Source organism: Dunckerocampus dactyliophorus, chromosome 13 (genome assembly GCF_027744805.1).
Source record: "Dunckerocampus dactyliophorus isolate RoL2022-P2 chromosome 13, RoL_Ddac_1.1, whole genome shotgun sequence".
NCBI lineage: Eukaryota > Metazoa > Chordata > Actinopteri > Syngnathiformes > Syngnathidae > Dunckerocampus > Dunckerocampus dactyliophorus.
This window is the reverse complement of record NC_072831.1, coordinates 9,008,904-9,027,455: the sequence shown is the minus strand read 5'-3', so window position 1 is coordinate 9,027,455 and position 18,552 is coordinate 9,008,904. Positions and strand designations below refer to the sequence as shown.

Below are 18,552 nucleotides of genomic sequence, written 5' to 3'. Positions count from 1 at the left end.
TAAATTAAGCATTTTCAAGCATAATAGCCAAATTAATGACAATACAAATATGAGGCATTCAGAAGACGTGTTATGTAGTGAGATATCTGACTTGTTGTGTGCACCTTTTAAGGAGTGGGGCCTAGGAAGTGATTTCAGCTAGCTAGAGTTGACTGTGTTTAGCTGAGTGTCAGTACTGTGGAGAGTGCAAGTGACTGGCATGAGTTGTGGCGGACAGCAGCTCCTGTGTAAACGTTAACTACATATGTGCTCTCTGCTTGTTAATAAAGTGAATGAAGTGCATCGGCGATGTGAGTCTCTTCCTACCCACGGCAATACCACGACAGCGGCATTACCATAGTATTATACACTGGTCACTAGGTGTCAGTAACGTTACATTGATGAGACATAGCCACAGCAGGAAGTACGCTGTCAATGCTGATGTGTAAATCTGTTATGTTGAAGAAGCCTTATTTTTTATTATGTATATTATATTGGGTAATATGAGTGTAAAAGTGACTATATGGGTGTTATTTCTTGTCTGCAGAGCTCTAATAATGCTAAAAACTGTATTAAAACAGGTCATAAACAGGTTTTCTAATGTTACATTAGCCACTGCAAGAAGTCCCGGAAATAAAAAAAATAAAAAAAACCAAGGAACTCTCCTAAAGTAACATGTGTGAGTCTGTATTTACTCGTATTATGTCTGTCAATATTGGGTAGAATGGTGTCTATAAGATTACAGGTGACTATATGGGTGTTATTTTATTTCTTGAAGGCTCGAATAACGTTAACACCTTATTTAGAAGGTCTGAAATAGTTTTTTGCATGCTCTAACTATAAAAATATTCCATTTATAATAATAAATTTTTTTTTTATCCTGCTTCATGGAAATTCACAACACGGTCTGGTCTGGAACCACTTAACCGTGATAAAAGAGTTAGGACTGTATTATTATACAGTCCGCCCTCCTTCTCCCTCTAACTATACACATGTAAAATTGTTACAGTTTGCTGGCATTTGGCTTCCTTTGCATTTTGTGGCCCACTGTTGTCATCTGAGGTCGTCTGTAAGAGAGATGTAAATAAAAACACACAATCAGCTTGAATTTTTTTGTTGAAACACCTACCGTGTTTCATAAAAGGTATCAAGGTAACACCTAACTAGCACAGCATAGGTGACTAAACTTAACAAAGCATAGCAGTTGGTCATATACAGTAATAACACTAATATAATTAATATACTGTAGTAATATGAGCTTCTCTTGTCACCTTACTGTTGCGTAGATGTCAGGATGACTCCACTGCAGATGTCGCTTGAAGTTACACTGTGACATGTTTTCCATAGCATCAAAAGTGAAATGTGTCCATTTGTCTTTTGTTCTCTTTCTTTCAGGTGTAGACATATTGCGTTGTGTAACAATGCATTCCGTCTTGCGGAACTCACCCCCGCCTCCTCTCCCACATGCAGATTGGATGTTCTTAAATTGTCCCTCCCATCTAAAACATTAGAAATTAGATATGATGGGATTGAATTTTTGTCATTTTGATCTCGTTTTTATCCGTTGACGAAAGTGTAAGTTCATTTTGTCATCGACTTTCTCAACATGCTTTTGATCTGATTTGTTATCGTCTCATTTTTCGTCAGGGGGAAAAAGGTCGTTGTCGAAAACTATGACGAAAATAATTTTGCATCCAAATTAAGACTGCGCCTAGCTCAGTTGAGGTAGCTCTTTTAGGCTTCTAACTGGCATGTGCAAGACAGCCGGTGAATGTGTTTTTTATGTGGTGCCTACCAGGGGTGAACACTTGATAGTGTGAATATTTAATGATGCTTTGCTTTCATTATTTCCTGCGACTGCATAATATAATCTTGTGTTTAATCCTTGATAGATCTCTTTTCCACAACTTTCTCGTAATTTATGGCTCACGTGCAGTGTCTTTCTCTGTGTCCCCCCCCGTCTCCTTCCCTCCCCAGCAGGGCTATGTCCTCGGCAGCCACCACGTCTCCATCTGTGGACAAAGTGGACGGATTTTCCCGGAAGTCTGTCAGGAAGGCCAAGCAGAAGCGGTCGCAGAGTTCGTCCCAGTTCCGCTCTCAGGGCAAACCCATAGAGCTCACGCCCTTGCCGCTGCTCAAGGGTAAGAAGGGCACAATATTGCAACACAGATTCTTTTTCAATGTGTTTTGTGGAAAGCCACCTCCTTTGCTGGCAAGGCAGAATTATACTACACTGTAGTCCCTGGTAATAGTAGTCTTGATCCTGTTATAGCTGGGGCTGACCTTGTGTCTTGCAATTCTGTACCAAAACGCTAGGGGCAGTGATTTCCAGACAGTGAGCAACCACAGTAGTAGGAGTGGAAAAATGGTGAACGAAGCAACATGCAGATTGCTGTTGGAGCTGGAACTAATCAGTGTAGACCGTCACTCACATTTATTGCACATGTTGCTCTGAAACCACTCCATTGTGTCATATGCATATAATGCACCAAAATGTCGTTGTTGCGTGGCCCATACCCCACAAAACTTCATGAAAATGAGGTGGGGTTGGGGGTTTGAGGAGCTCGGGGGGCTCTGGAAGTGACCCCCGGCCTGAATTGGAGGGACAGTCATACATACTCTGTTCTTCACCGTCCTCAGCTGCTCTGTGTGTGTGCTCTTAAAACTGGGGTGTCCAAACATTTTCCAGCGAGGGCCAAACACTGAAAAATCAAAGGCCGCAGTGGCCCCTGTGATAATTAACATTTTGTAAACCCTTCTCGTTTTTTGCTTGTTTTTTCCTTTTTTGCTATTGTTGTTTTGTATTTGTTTTTACAAATATGTCATTTTTTTTCTCTTTTTTTCTGGTAGTATTATGACTTTATTTCCATGATAGTTTGACTTCCTTCTCATAACCTTTTCCCAACTTAATTTTCCCAATATGACAGCTTTATTCTTTTTGTTTCTCAAAATAAAACAAAACATTTTTTTTTTTTTTGTATTTCAACATTATGCTTCTAAAATGACTTTTTCCCTTTTTATATGACAACTTTATTTGCTGTCAAATTGTTAATTGTATTTGTCGTAAGAGTTTATTTTCCCAATACGTGGACTTTATTCTCTGAAAATTGCTATTTTTTCCATTTTTGCTGGTTTTGTATTTTTAGAATGTGCTGAGGGACCGAGGACCGAGAGGAAACATAGTGTGTAACACTAGGGATGCAAGAGTTTTTTTTTTTTTTCAAGCCGATACCGATAACTTCCTGCTTCTCAAGACCCATGCTGATAGTGATACCTTTTCATATCTATATATCACCCAATACTGGACTTCCATGTATTGCTTGTAGTGAAAATGGTTAACTCCCACACTCATTCACACTTTTAACCAGCTTTTCGTAATCTTGGACTAGATTAGGTCAGGCATGTCCACAGGACCACATTCAGAAAAACAAACAAACTATGGTGCCCACTTTGTTTATTAAACATGCTAAATCCAAACCGAGGTACTGTATGTAAATGTCAGTTAAATATGTTTAAAGGAAAAGCGCACTACATCTGAGGCAAATGGGCGACCTTGCCGGGCAAAGGAAATGGTAAGTATCAGTTTAATATCTTGTAACATTCACCAATTCACCTTTTTTGTAACATAATTGCGCACTGGGCCACACTTTGGACACCCCTGGATTAGATCATCGAATTGTAGTAACTTTTGGGAACGTTTTTTTTAACCGAGGACATCTGAACGTGACATGGAGTACCAGGAACTGGTAGAATCTACGCTGTGGTTCGTGACACAGACAAGGCAACTTTTTCTTTATTTTTTCCATCAGTCATACTGTAGTTTGCAGTATCTTCTGGAAAGTTCTGCATTAGATCATGATGCCACAGATACTCAGAGAAAACGGACCTCCGCCAAGGCTTAACCATTTGTCACCTGTGGAATTAGCGAATGCTCTCTCTCTCGCTCTCTCTGAAAACACACACACACACACACACACACACACACACACACACACACACACACACACTTGTTGCTTTTGCGTTCCCTTGTTCATCAACTTGTTGAAATTCAGACTCACCAACACTTGTGCAGCATTTCGTCAGGATCTGCATCAGAGCACATTCCATCTGATCACAAGACCTCTTGTCTCAGTCTCACTGCTCTCCCTTATATGTCCATGCAAACCAAGTAGAACAACTTTAGATTCATTTTGGCTCTGGTCTGTGCTGAACTTTAAGGCTCAGATAAACATCCAACTCCTGGCGTTCCATCATTAAATCACCAACCTGTTACAGTAACCTTATGGGCAGCACCGGCCCAGCAATTATTTGCATAATTGGCCGTGACGCAAAACCAAGCTTTTTGTGTGTTGACAGGTAAAACTTGCGCAGCGTGCACACCTTATGACACTCACGGGCAAATGGGAAGAAAAAACATTCCTGATGTGTCCTGGGATCCATGGAAGTGTGTGTTGATTTTAAATAACAGTTAAAATTATGTGTTGGTTTTAGTGCTTAGTCGTTATCTCCTTACAGTGGTAGCCCATTGTTGTTGTGTGTTAACTGTTGCATGTTTTTTTTGGTTCACACTGTGAGTAAGGCTGTCCTCTGTCCGGTTTGCACTGTGTTGTTGCATAGCTGTTGTGCTGTTGCAATCTTTCTGCGGTGGCCCAAATTTGGGCAGATACAAATACTTGAATGTATGGGAAGCCCTGGTTTTGACACCAACACAGTGCTTGGGTTTGTTTTTTTTATATTATTTTATTTTATTTTATTTTATTTTTTTACTCAATGACTCTGGGGAAAAACACTTGCTTTTTCCTCCCATTAATTCTGTTTGAATTTAGCACAAGACATTTAATGGAGTGTTTTGCCCTGGTGGAGGTCTTCTGCGTTCTACTGCATGTTCTTGTTTCATCACAGTAAAGTCATTTAGCGTGTAGTAAAGTGGAGTAGATGGGCAGAGCTTGTTATTAGATGCCGAGAGGAAGACGACTAGGGTGCAGTTTCCTCCAAGATACAGGGGGCTGGGGCCTCTAGGTAAAAGGTTGACGCAGTCTGCAGGCATGCTTACAATAGATGCTGATGGTAACACTTCATCAGTAACACCTCGCCCTGGCCTTAACAACAACACCTCTAAATAGGCCTGTCACAATCAAATCAATTAATCGCATGATAAATAAAAATGAAGTTAATAACTTTGCTGGCCTCTATATATTGACATGCATGTGTGTTTGTTTGCCTCCTCGCTCTCTTTACCAAACAGGCTGAATGACAAGAGGTTTCACTCTGCATCTCTCAACACCTGGGCGTGTTGATTCTGTAGCGGAATGAACGGAGTGAGTGAACCCTCCTGTCAGTCATTCTTTCTCTTTGTCCCAGTGGGGAGAGGTGGGGCTCTATCAAGTGTGCACTCGCTAGCTGTGTGTGTCGTGTGCTACACGATCTAATACTTTCTTTGTGCCTGTTGTGTATAAAACACGATCTGATGTCAATTTCAGGCCATTTGTACACTGTCATTTTGTTGCATGAAAATGTTGGACAAAGACAATGCAATAAATAATACAAAATGGTTGAACGTACATTTCAGCTGCCGTGATTCCCGAAGTATAACACCTCATTGTGCCCCAAATGCATTTTGCTGCATCCAAAATATGTACTACACGTCCAAACAATGAAACGACAACGAACAAAGAAAGTGACACTGATTCAAAACCAGTAATATTGTGATTAACTGTGATTTTTTTTAAGTGCAATTTTTGCTAAAAGGCTCAGGATTGATCTTATTTTCATTGTTTTTTGGGGTTTATTGGGTTAAATTTTTTATGTTTTAATTTATTTTATTTTAAAAGCTCTTGACATCCCAGTTACTATGTTAAATACTCTTGAGAAATTAAAGTTGCTTTTGATACAATGTGCTCTCATTATTATGCCATATATTATCATTACATAAATAAAAAGAATTCTCAAAATATTTTTAGCGGAAATAAATTGTGGGACAATTATCGTCCAGCAAAATTTATCATGACAGGTCTACCTGTGAACTACGTATATCATGGATCACACAGGAAACCCAATTCAGTTATTTTCGTCAGGGTCAACGGGGTCTTCATTTGTGATGAACGATAACAAACGTGCATGGACCTGGTCACTCCTTTTACTCATGGTTGTTTATGTGCAAATAGTTGGCAAGGAGCAGCCCTGATCGGCTGACAGTCTTTCTCTGCTCACCGTGACGACTATTTCAGTCTGTTTCAGTGATAAAATATAAATGAATTTGATAGAGTGATGGAATATTAAATATGATCCTCCTGCTGCAGACCTGACTGAAGGCCTGTTGAGCTTTGTGCTGCAGCTAAAGATCTTTGCAGTGAGTGTGGACCTCGTTGTTATAGCAACTGAGAGACATGGCTGCTGGGTGAATCCACTGTATTTTTTGTACAGCTACACAGAACTGCATTCTATAATTTTCTGCTCTTGTTTTTACTTGATAATGGGACTTGGCTCTTTTAACAGTGTATGGACACTTGAGATGCAATGTTTTGCTAAAGTTGTTCTCTTTGGGCACAAAAAATATGCGAAAAACAAACTAAAAGCGAAGCCCAAAAATAGAAGTATGGACTGTACGGTGGGTTATCTCTACCATTGCACCCGTAGTGGACACAGCTCATATCAATCACTGAATAAATCAATGCGAGGTTGTTAATCGTCCCTCTATCTTAATTCTTTGATTTAGAAATGCATTTTGGACAAGTATGCTTGCAACTTTATGGGAACACTTTGAGGAAGACCCTTTTCTGTTCCTAGTTCACAAAGCAAGTTCCATAAATTAAGGGCGTAATGGTATGCCATAGTGACAAGTTACCGTTGGGTTCATTTTGGGTGCAGTAAGGGAACAAAATGCAAAGCATAAAACTGCTTAGCTTTTGTGTAAACAGCTTTAAAGTTTGAAGAAAACAATACAAAATGAAAGTACTCACTTTGTCACACTGCAGTCATCCGCCAATAAAAAATTTTAAAATACGAGTGAAATTAAGCTGTGATTTTCAAACACCACCCACAGAGTTTTCTGAACTGCTACCATCATGGTTGTGACGTCATGTTGAAAACACGTTCTCAGAACCAGATTCAAACAGCCAGGAACGCGCTGCAAAGCCAATGAAGTGACATTCACAACAATAACACAAAAATAACATTCATATTGTGTTGTGATGAGTATGATATAGCACACACAAAAAATCGGCCATAAGTATGTTTTTTACACTGGCAGTGATTAACACTGACAGGCTCTATGCATACTGCAAAGTACAGTACAATACCAGTGAGCAGCGATTGCTGCTTATCTAACCCTGGCATGAAACCCTATGCTATTACTCTAAGATTCATAGAATAGATCTAGTAAAAAAAAAATATAGATTTACTGACTGAAACTGACAGATAAACTGCAAGATAAGGTAGAAGACGAGTAACAGCGATCCATGTTTAGCTAGCAATTCACGTCGAGAAGACTTTCCGGCAACCAGGTTCAAACAAACACAGAAACAAATGCACAGCAAAGCGAAGAAAGTGACATATTAACAAGAACAGAACAATCATAACTAGACCTGTCACGACAACAAAATTTTGCTGGATGATAATGGTCCCACAAATTATTGTCGATAAACAATATTATTGTCAACATTATTTTCAGACAATTGTTTTAATTAATGTAATGATAATATATGGCATAATAATGCGAGTACACCGTATCAAAAACAACTAATTTCTCAAGAGTATTTAACATTGTAACTGGAATGTCAAGAGCTTTTAAATAAAACAAACAACATAATACATTTTTAAAAAACTAATACAGAAAAACACCAATGAAAATTGTCTCTTAGTCTCTTTTAGCAAAAAATTTCACTTACATAAAAATCACCATCACAATATTTCTGATTTTGAATTAGTGTCACTTTCGTTGCCTGGATATTGACAAAAAAAAAAAAACTAAACTGAGATATAACCCGGAAATACTCTGAGGTTCACATTGTGTGTCTATGCAGACGTCAGCTCATTTGCATATACACTTGCTTGATTGACTTTTAGTAATGTTGTGTGTGGAATACACAGTTTTACGTTTAATGGGGTGTAACGTCTTGGCGGAGTTTGGTCAAAGTACATGTTTTGGATGCAGCAAAATGTGTATGGTGCACAATGAGCTATTACACTTCAGGAATCACAGCAGCTGAAACTTAAGTTCCACAGTTTTGTATTATTTATTTCATTGTCTTTGTCACAAACTTTCATGTAACAAACAGGCTGAAATTGTATACACAACAGGCACGAAGAAGGTATTAGATCGTGTAGCACACGACACACAGCGAGCAACTGCACACTTGCTAGAGACCCACCTCTCCCCACTGGGACAAAGAGACAGAATAACTGACAGGACGGTTCACTCACTCCATTCATTCCGCTATAGAATCAGAGTTAAACCCCTTGTCATCCAGCCTGTTTGGTAGAGAGAGAGGAGGCAAACAAACACGCATGCACATGCCACTATATTGAGGCCAGCAAAATTCTTTACTTCATTTTTATATATCGTGCAATTAATTGATTTATTAATTGACGAGTATAACACACAAAATATTGGCCACAAGTATGTTGTTTGACTGGCAGTGATTGACACTGACGACTCTATGAACACAGCAAGATACAAAAACCCATATTATTAACATTTGTAGAATATTATTTTTAAAGCGTTTCAAGCTCTGATTTCTCCTTGGCACTATCACTGCGCTGGACTGCACTGTATTTGTTTACCAAGTAAACACATGATGTAATAAACACTTCCTGTCCATCACTTTTAAGTGTATCGTGTGGCTTTACAGAAAAATGTGGGTTAGGGTCTTCTCGCGTCTTTGGCCTACATCTACTTGGTGTTGGGGGGATCAGTCGGTCAGTTCCTCAGTGGCACTTTAAAAGAGAGAGAGCAGATCAGAAATAGACAGGTTGAGATGTACAATGATGCCCTCTCAGCTCCACTCCCTCTGCTTCTGTTTGGCCAGTGAAGCCTGCCGACCCACCAACCTTGTCTTGCTCCCTCCCTGCCCCTCCACGTACTGCCCTCAGGAGAAACCTGAGCCCTGAGGTGTCTCTTTACATATTTCCAGCAACACTTGCTACAAACAAGGCACAAGAGGAAGTTCCGCCAAACTCGTGTTGCCCACATGTTGGCCTCAAATCCGCTCTCAACCATACGCTCGTCACCGCCTTTTCCGACTATTGGTGCCACCGAGGGAGCACAATCCTGATTGCGTGAGTGACCGCTTTTACACCAGGATCTGGATTGGGAAAAGGGGGGGTTCACAGTCGGCACACCAGCATGGCGTGTTAAAGTTAGCCTCGGTTGTCAAACCCCCAGCATATGTGTGTGTGCCAGATGGAGGTGTGCACTTAAAATGGACCAGCACGGTAACAGAAGAAGAGTGTGTTTGCTGGCTGTGAGCTGAATGGAAAGTCCACCAGTGAAAGGAGAGCATTTTTACTCTTCCCAGTCCCACACTGAAGAATGTGTGTGGTTTGTAGTAAACCGGTGTTGACATTCCATGAGGATGCAGCATAACTCAGCAGTTCTCAATTGGTGCTAAATGTGGAGGATTTCCCTGAAGACACACACTTGTAGAAGTGTCACTGGCTGTTTGCATCTTTTATCAGTCACAGTGGAAACACTGGAGCTGCTTTGAAATGTTTGGATTTACTCGGAAGTCCAGTCAGGCTTCTTTGTTCTTTGTGGACCACCAACTAGGGTTCGATAAGGTTTTGGACCCATAAAGCAGCAACTAAGCTGAAGGCAAATGCTTGGATGAGTAGCATGTTTGGACATGCTACTCAATGTCCAATAAGTCCTGTGTGAGCAACAAAGCTGCTCTATTTGAAGTTTGTATTTGTCATTACCGCAGAATTATGCTTTACTGATAGGTGCAGATTTTATGATTGTATGTATTTGGCTTATGCCCGTGCTTCTCAAATAGTAGGGGGGTCAGGCGTGGCTAACGATAGGTCTCTACTTTGCTATCCCAACACAAATAACTGGTTCTCAGTAAAGACTCCAATTGAGTTCCATTTCAGAGCCTATATTTGAAGCGCTATAAAACTGAACATACAGAAAAAAAGCATGTCATTTATGACTTACATAAGATACAAATAATTTTTCTGTCGACATTTAACATAAACGAAATGTATTTAAACAAGTACACTAGCTCGAAGCTAAATTACATTGGAAATCCCATACACACGCTAGGGATCAGCTAGGCCTGTCACAATAATAGATAAATCGATCGATCAAACGATAAAAAGAAAACAGCCATTGATAAATTGATATGTGCATGTATGTGTACTGTATGTGTTTCAGCTGCTCGTTGTTCTGTATCACACAGGCTGAATGACAAGAGGGTTCACTGCATCTCTCCATGCGTATTGATTGTATAGTGGAATGAACCGAGAGAGTGAACCCTCCTGTCCTCTCATTCAGCTTCTTTGTGGAGGCAGGGCTACCAGTGAGCGGACCCAGGGTGCTAGCAACAAACTAGCCTTGTGAGAAAGCATATGCTAACATGATTGCATGCACAAGAGTGATGGTATCTAAGGCAAATGCAACCGCCCCAGTGTAGGAATATTTCAGTTTTAAACAGAATGAACAAGGTGAGCAGATTTGTTCAAAAGTAGTGATGAGGAAAAAGGGGCACACACAGCAACTTGGCCGAGAGATGAAGCGGCAAAAACAATCTTTGTAGTCCCGCGGAACATTATGTGGGAACCGCACCACCTCAGGAGAAAGTGCCAGCCAGGCTTTGAGCTTCACAAGTCTGCCAACCCTGCATCTACGTGTTCCTCCCGCAGCAGGAACTGAGAGAAGAGTCCTCACAACAAACAATAAAACAAAGACAAAGCCGATCACAGTGAGCTGAAGGAAGCGGCGAGCCAGACACACCAGCGTAAAGTATGCCATATAATTAATGAAAAATATCTAAATAATGCAGCTAAAATTAAATATCGATGCTAATTCAGAGCACAATTATCGATATTTAATGTGCATTCCAACAGGTTGTAGATAATAAGCATAATTTTAGGCAAACTTTTTCTACAGCTCAACAAGAGACAGGCCTGACACATTGCACGTCCCAATGGCAGTAGAGTTACTTCCTGACTATGACACTACCCCAAGTGCAAACTAAACCAAAATGCATACTTGCAAATGAGACTTGTATGCTATATTGTATGCTATATTGTAGCAAATTTTGTACCGAAATCAAAATGTTAGTCATATAGGTTTTTGAAAAGGAATAAGCTGATGAAGCTAACAAGTGACCTATGTTTACAATTTTAGAATGTTATGCTGTTAAGTCTATAAAAATTCACATACCTGACAATCATTTGCACATTATTCTCTCTTTTGAGATTCACACAGACTAAGCAGTCTTGTTTATATGTTACAAATTGAGTAAATAAACTTAACTTGAAAAATGTTTTTTATTCATCTGTTTTGATAAGCCGGTGATTCTTTGCATGACATAAACTTTTTATGCTAAATATTGTTTGAGTGTATAATCAGGGCTTTTTGCTTGGATTCAGTCCAGGGCCCTGTGTTTTTTGTTGACTCCGAAGAAAACAGTGGTGAATTGAATATCGAGGGTGGAGGACCCGTTCTTCCTGTGTTGTGTCGACTTCAGATTGTTGTTCTTGGCCTGAGTTGTCCAGCAGTGGTGAATGAATGCTGCATCAGAGCCACTTCAACGTGACTGTGAGGTTTCTGTCCAGACATCAGCTGGCATGGAGCTTGTCAGTGTCGACTGTCAGTCAATCTGATTCAACTCTGGATGTGCTTTAGATGTGAGTTTTAATAATGTATTGTATAATTGAAAAGAAATGAAAGACGCCTCTAAAGACAGGTCAGTCAGAGTGCGTACATGCACAATACTGACGCTTCACCTCAGCGGAAACCTCCATACCACACGTCACACCTTGTTGGTCTCACACAGATGGGGTGTGGCCATAGCTGACCCATGTGTAATGTTGCTGGCGAGCAAAGTGCACATGTTAATGATTGACAGCAGCGTGGTGCTTCACAGCCACGGTGCTTAGACGTGGTCGGCAGTTGTTTGTATGTGGGTCATTAACAATTATTTATACGGTTGCATTCTTCTATGACATGCGTCACAACTTTGTATAGCGCACCCACTGATAAGACTACAGAGGGTCAGTAGATGTACCAGTCATTTTTCAATAACTATATCAGCATTCTGCAGTATCACCAACATTCTTTTCCATGACTTTGAATAATAAATGTCAGAGGAAGTGGAGCATTGACATGACAGCTGATTGCTTGAATGCAGGGATGTCCAAACTTCTTCCACCGAGGGCCGCATACTGAAAAGTGAAAGGATGCGGGGCCCACTTTGATTTGGTATATACAGTATTTTTTTTTAAATGTATAAAAAGTTCAAACAAAATATACATTATTAAGACAAGACCGTCCTTTAACAGTGTCAACATTCAAGCATTTTCTCTGTACATAGTGCCTTTAGCACTATTTTCCCCATTTTTGCTGGAATTTTTTTGTTTAATTTTATTTCTACCATGTGCTGCAGCCCGATTTTTATTTTAAATTTTTTTTAAAAAAGTCGCAGGCCACCAATAGCCCCCAGACCATCCTTTGGACACCCCTGATCTGAATGAAGAAACATGTTTAACTAAAAATTATTAGTACAGTGGAACGTCATGTTTTTTTGGTTAATGTCAAAAATTTACGCCACAATTTTACATGGGTTTGCATGTATTCTCCGGTTAGTGTACAATATGACCCGCGTCTTGTAGTGTTATTAAAACATAGCAGGAGTCCAACTGTGTTCTTAATGTATTTTTTAATCACAAAGCATCCTTCCTTCCCAGAAGCTTCACATTCAGATGCAAACCGCCCTAGTAAACACTGAAGGTCACAGCCTGATGAGGCCATCAGGACCACTTGGGCACCTCCAAATCCGCAGCCATGGTTCTCAGTCGGAAAAGGGTAAATTGCACCCTCCGGGTTGGGAATGAAGTCCTGCCCCAGATGGAGGAGTTCAAGTATGTCCGGGTCTTGTTCACGAGTGAGGGAAGGTTGGAGCGTGAGGTCGATAGGCAGATCAGAGTTTGATTCTCAAAAATGTTAACACAAAACACGTTATAGTTTTAGAATTTTACATGCATAAAACAATTCTAAATGCATAGAAATGACAAAAGAAATAAATATATAAACATTTAATATTACTTTTACCTTCACTGAAGACATGACTGTTCTCAAAGACACGATGTGGCAGCGGGATCAACCACCACCATCGTCCTGTTTTCAGTCACGTCAAGAATCATGTCTTCATTCGTCCCTTCTGTTTCATTCATCATTTATATGTATTTGTATGCATTTTGAATATTTTTCTTCATGTAACACTATAAAAACGTGTTTTGTGTTTTTGGCTTTCTGGAACAAATGTATTGGATTTACATTATTTCTAATGGGAAAAATGTATTCAGTTAAAGTTCGTTTCGGTTAGAGTCATCCAATGATTCAGCCTCAAAAGCATATCCATAAATAGTTCTCGCTTGCAGTCTTGCGTCTCTGTTTCTGCCATTTCCGCTTACGCTGAACAATTTTTAGTCTGTGATCGCTTTCCTTGTGGTGACTTTGCCTTGTTCAAGACAGTAGCTCCACTTAATGTTTAACTCAGAAGTACAAAACAGTAAAGTGTATGTTTTGCGTGGGCCATAGTCCATTATATTTTTAGACTTTGATACGGGTTAACAATGGATGGCGGGACGCATTTGGTCCATGAGCCATACGTAGGACACTCTTGCTTTATTGCTTGTGATGCCATGTACAGATGCTAATGTCACGGTTGTTAACCCTTGTGTTCTTCCGGTTTCTGGAACTCATTTGGATGCAGGATCACAGAGGTCATGACAGACAATGCTAAACATCCCCTTGTACGTGTATCTGTTATGCACCCCTAACGTATTGTCCAGCCCGGCAGAGCATGCTGGGTAATTATCCTCCACCAATACGCACGATTGTATCCCGTTGCAAACAACCACCCCACAATTTCATTCGTACAAACTAATGACATATATTTGTCTAAGTAAATGTTAAAGGCTACATTGACATGCTGGCTCGTGCACACTGCAGCAGCAAGGTAAAATAGAGGTCACCTGCAGTGCAGAGTGCGAAGGTTGCAGCCGCAGCACATCGACCTCCTCCCAGCATACAAGTTACTTTCTTTCTTTCTTTCCATTACAGTCATGTGATCCACCACATTCATGACACTCGAGTGTGTGTGCGTGCGTGCGTGCGTGTGAGTGAGTGAACATATGTATATAGAAATCTTTGTATGTGATGTCTCACAGGCTGACCTTCAGCCTGCGATCCACTCCACTGTTGAGTCCATCAGCTGGACACGCTCACACACGCAGGCACAAAAACACACACGCACACACACTACAGGGGAAATCCCCAGCTCCTAAAAAGTGTGTGTGGTGTGTGTTAACTAGTGGTGTACTGTGTGCCCCAACAGTACTGGGGCTGACCTCTTGATTGGCCCAAGTTTGTCAGATCAAAACACTATCACTGCATATGACTGCTATGAAAATGTGATAGTCAAATTCGGAACCTACTTCCTGCATCCGCACCCTAAACATCATGGGAGCTGTTCTTTTGAGTGTAATAATAAAGCTAATCTACTGCAATCTATTTTACATGCGTTTTTACATTTCTATTATTTTATTACATTTCTATATACAGTTCAAATGGATGTATTTAACCGTTTCGGTTCTGCATGGTTATATTTTATGCTATTTTTATCATAAAATGTATTACTAGAGTGATCTAAGCGCTTCACGCGGAGCTAAAGTCCTGGGCGAGTTTCCGCACGGACGCCTCTTGAGTGTCGAACACTACTGTCTGAGGGGGAGGAACGCTAGTAGCTCGCAGGCGTGACAAATGGCGGCATGGCAAATGCAAGCGAGAAGCCTGAGCTGGAAGACACTCCAGTCTCACTACGGTCTCCTGTTTGGGAACACTTTGGCTTCGCTGTTAAAATTACGGATGGACAAAGGCAAGTGGATAAATCCAAAGTTGTGTGTCGACATTGTTCCATGAATATCAGGTTTGCTGCAGGAAACGCGTCTAACATGTTAGCGCCTTTAACACTTTATCATCCGTCAGTGAATGTTACATAATGTTAGATAACCAGCTTATTGCAAACACCGATAACTTCAGCATATCTACAACTTCTAGCAAGCAACTCTGACCGGGCCAAAGCAGTAACATGAACTGAGAGGCGCACATTGAAGGCATCAGTGCGAATCAGATTTTTGTGGCCCGACACACGATACTCCTTGTAGGACGTCTGTCTGTCACTCTCTGCAAAGTCACCAAAGTTCTCTTAGTGCTTAATCAAGCTGCTCGCTCTGCTTGGGCAGCCCAAAAAAGTGTGGAGCAAAGCTGAGCAGAAGAACAACATAACAGCAGAGGAAGAGGAAGAAGAAAGCCAGAGTGTTTCCACACAGGATGGAGCCACGCTCATAAAGCATCTCAGAATAGTTGTGTTGATAGGCCAGCATTTAGCAACATAACAAATTGTCCCGCTGCTCTCCTAACACTTCACCAGCATCAAGTTTGTCTCCGTTTTAATGTGCCAAAAAACGTCAGCTGCTGGATAGTTTCCTACAGCCTTCTATCACCAATATTGTAATTGTTCTGCTTGTGATTTTTCATCCTCTGTGGGAAAAGAACAGGACCTCTTGTCCAGTGAGTACGTTGGAATGATAATTTATGTAGAAATGTGGCTAAGAGCATGCTGCACTTTTCGAGTTTTCCCCCAACAAGTAGCATCAACTACTGAGCCAAGTTTTATTCTCTGGGATTTAAACTGTGATCAAGGCAGCTTACCTGCAGGCTAGCTGGTTTGTGTGTGGTGTCTTTACCTGGCTGATGACCCTCATTCACCTTTTGTGCAGGAAACATTGAAAGTTGAAAGTGAGGTCAAAGCTGCTCTGAAAGTGGGCAGTAAACATTGGCTGCGTTGTATGCTGCAACGCAATTGTGTCTAGTTATGAGAACCACTTCCCAGTGTTTCAGTTCTTTGGAATCTGCAATTTAGCAAACAATTCCCTTATCGAGTCCAGCGGGCGACGATGACTTCACCACACGCATTGCGTATCTTAAGCAAGATACGCAACAACATTCGCCAGTGCAGCCAGCAGGTAACAAGGCACACAAGCGGCACAAACGCTCAAAGGTTTGGTTACATCTCACAAGAAAGGATGACAACAGGGCAACTTGCAGTACTTGCAAGATGGATATTTCATCAAAGGGAGAAAATACTATCAATATGCTGAAACATTTGCACACACAGCATGCGATAACTTTGAATGGATGTTGCGTTTTCGATCCAGCGATGCAGGCATCCGTCTGAAAGGGTGTTCTCCACCATAAGTTCTTAAAGAGGCAGATAAATTCTTGTTTTTCTGCTAGAGAATTGTTAATTCTTCGTATGTAGTTGGTGGTGGTTGCAGAATTTAGGGCCCGTGGAATTGGCCAATAAAAAACGGAATCTACTGTTAAAAATTGACAATGTGAATGAAATGCTGTCATCGTGAGGCGCAGGAACGTTTGTGTGGGCAAATATTTCCCCTCAACCACTCAGTCATGGCGGAACCTCATCACAACCACTAACCTGTCCCCTGCCGAAGGCGACCTGAAACACCGGCGAAATTTATCTTTAAAAACGTTGAAACTCCTCTCTTGAGTATGAATGAAATCTAGCGAAGTTGGCTTAGTTTAGTAGAGCATGCTAGTGCGGCTGTGTGTGTAGCTCTGAGTGTGCTTACACCGTGTTGTGTTTTACCGCTTGTTACAGGGCGTTTTATGATTACCGCTGACGTCGTGCAAGATCTGAGTCAAATAAGGACAAGAGGCACGTTTGTTCTTGCACCCAGCTTGTCTTAACAGTGAACAGACATTCTCAACGCACACACAAACTTCCGGTCTTCAAAATAAGAGCGCTGTTCCCCACATTCTGTTTAATTGTGTAAACAAAATAAGGGTGTCATAAAAAATATCTTACATTAATAACGCAATTGGAATTGCATTGGTAACTACGTCTTCCTTAACCACAAGCACGGGTATGAGTTTGTTGAGGATTTTGTAGCAATGCGTGCACAGGCTGACATCCCATTAGAAAAGTTAGCCAAGCTACAGCTACATCCTTTTTTGAATGCTGGGCAACACTGGCCAATGATGTATTGCATCAATAAATGTAAGGATTTTTGCAGTTCATTATCAGACATTTTATTTACTGTCACAAAAGTACACACTCTATGCTGGTAAAATAAGCAGAAAAGGTAAAAAACCAAATACTAAAAAATTAAAATGGAAACAATGGAATTTGAGGAAAAATAAAATGGATTTCTGAATATTGTTTTTTCGATCCAGCGATGCAGGAGCCCTCCATCCGCCTGACAGGGTGTTCTCCATAGCTCCAGAGACAATAAGCTCACAAGGAAGCAGATAAATGTTTTTCTATGAGAGAATTGTTAATTCTTTGTAGTTAATGGTTGCAGAATTGAGCAGTTCACAGTAACATTGGACTTGACTTGATTGTATATGGCACAAACTTTTACGGGCAATCTTGAGTAATTGCCACAAAATAATTTATGTTCCATGTTGTTAATTTCTACAGAAGACTTTCTTATTTTATATTTATTTTCCAAAATAAATGTTTTTTTGTGGCAACCCCTCAGCAAGGAGCCCTAGGCTGTGGGCCTCCTAAGACCTCACTGTTTTGCTTGGAAGGTCTTGTTACTTCTAAAGTAAATTTAAACATTTTTTCCAAATGGTAATAAAAAAAAATTGAATTATTTCTCCAAAAATAGGCAGTTTTTTCCCACAGGAAATACATGTCACTCACCCAAGTCAGTAATAATTTATCGATATGTGATAATACAGGTAAAATGTACAACATACATTACCACTATTAGAACACATTGCGCAGGCTACACGATCTCTGCGGGGGCATAACAGACGACCGTAGCTAGCATAGCAATCTACCAAGGTAACTATTTAGCCTCTCCGATTTACGTATTTGTTTCAAACTGAGTGGGGAAGAAGGACAAAGAAGCAAAAAACTTACCACTTCCACACGGAATGAGAGGATAACCTTTTTTCACTCAATCTCAGCCATGGCATGTCTGCTCGGCTCTGCTGGCTCGGTAGCCAGTCTCCATGCAGCGTGCAAGGTAATGTAATCTAACATCGTGTCTCATTACATTACTGATGCCGAGTGACCAGAATACTACATATAACTGGTCTTTCAATATTTTCGACTGATAATAGGCCTCAGCCAACCACGAAACAGTGATCTTTTATTTATTTATTTATTTTAAACCCAATATAGTGAGGGAGCAATATTTGAACCACAATATAACGAGGGACGACTGTATTATGAACCGTTTATGAACTTTGCCCACTTGGTATTCTTGATCAAGCCAAATGGAACATTTCTGGTACATTTTCATTATAAATCT

General features: G+C 40.5%; 1 protein-coding gene across 1 annotated transcript in view; it reads left to right on the top strand.

Moving 5' to 3' along the window:
• Positions 1-18,552, top strand: part of ppp2r5eb (protein phosphatase 2, regulatory subunit B', epsilon isoform b) — a 35,102-nt gene that overhangs the window by 4,908 nt on the left and 11,642 nt on the right. The window contains exon 2 of the mRNA XM_054795999.1: positions 1,957-2,120. Within this exon, the coding sequence (XP_054651974.1) occupies positions 1,957-2,120 (164 nt within the window). The remainder of the gene's footprint in view (positions 1-1,956; positions 2,121-18,552) is intronic.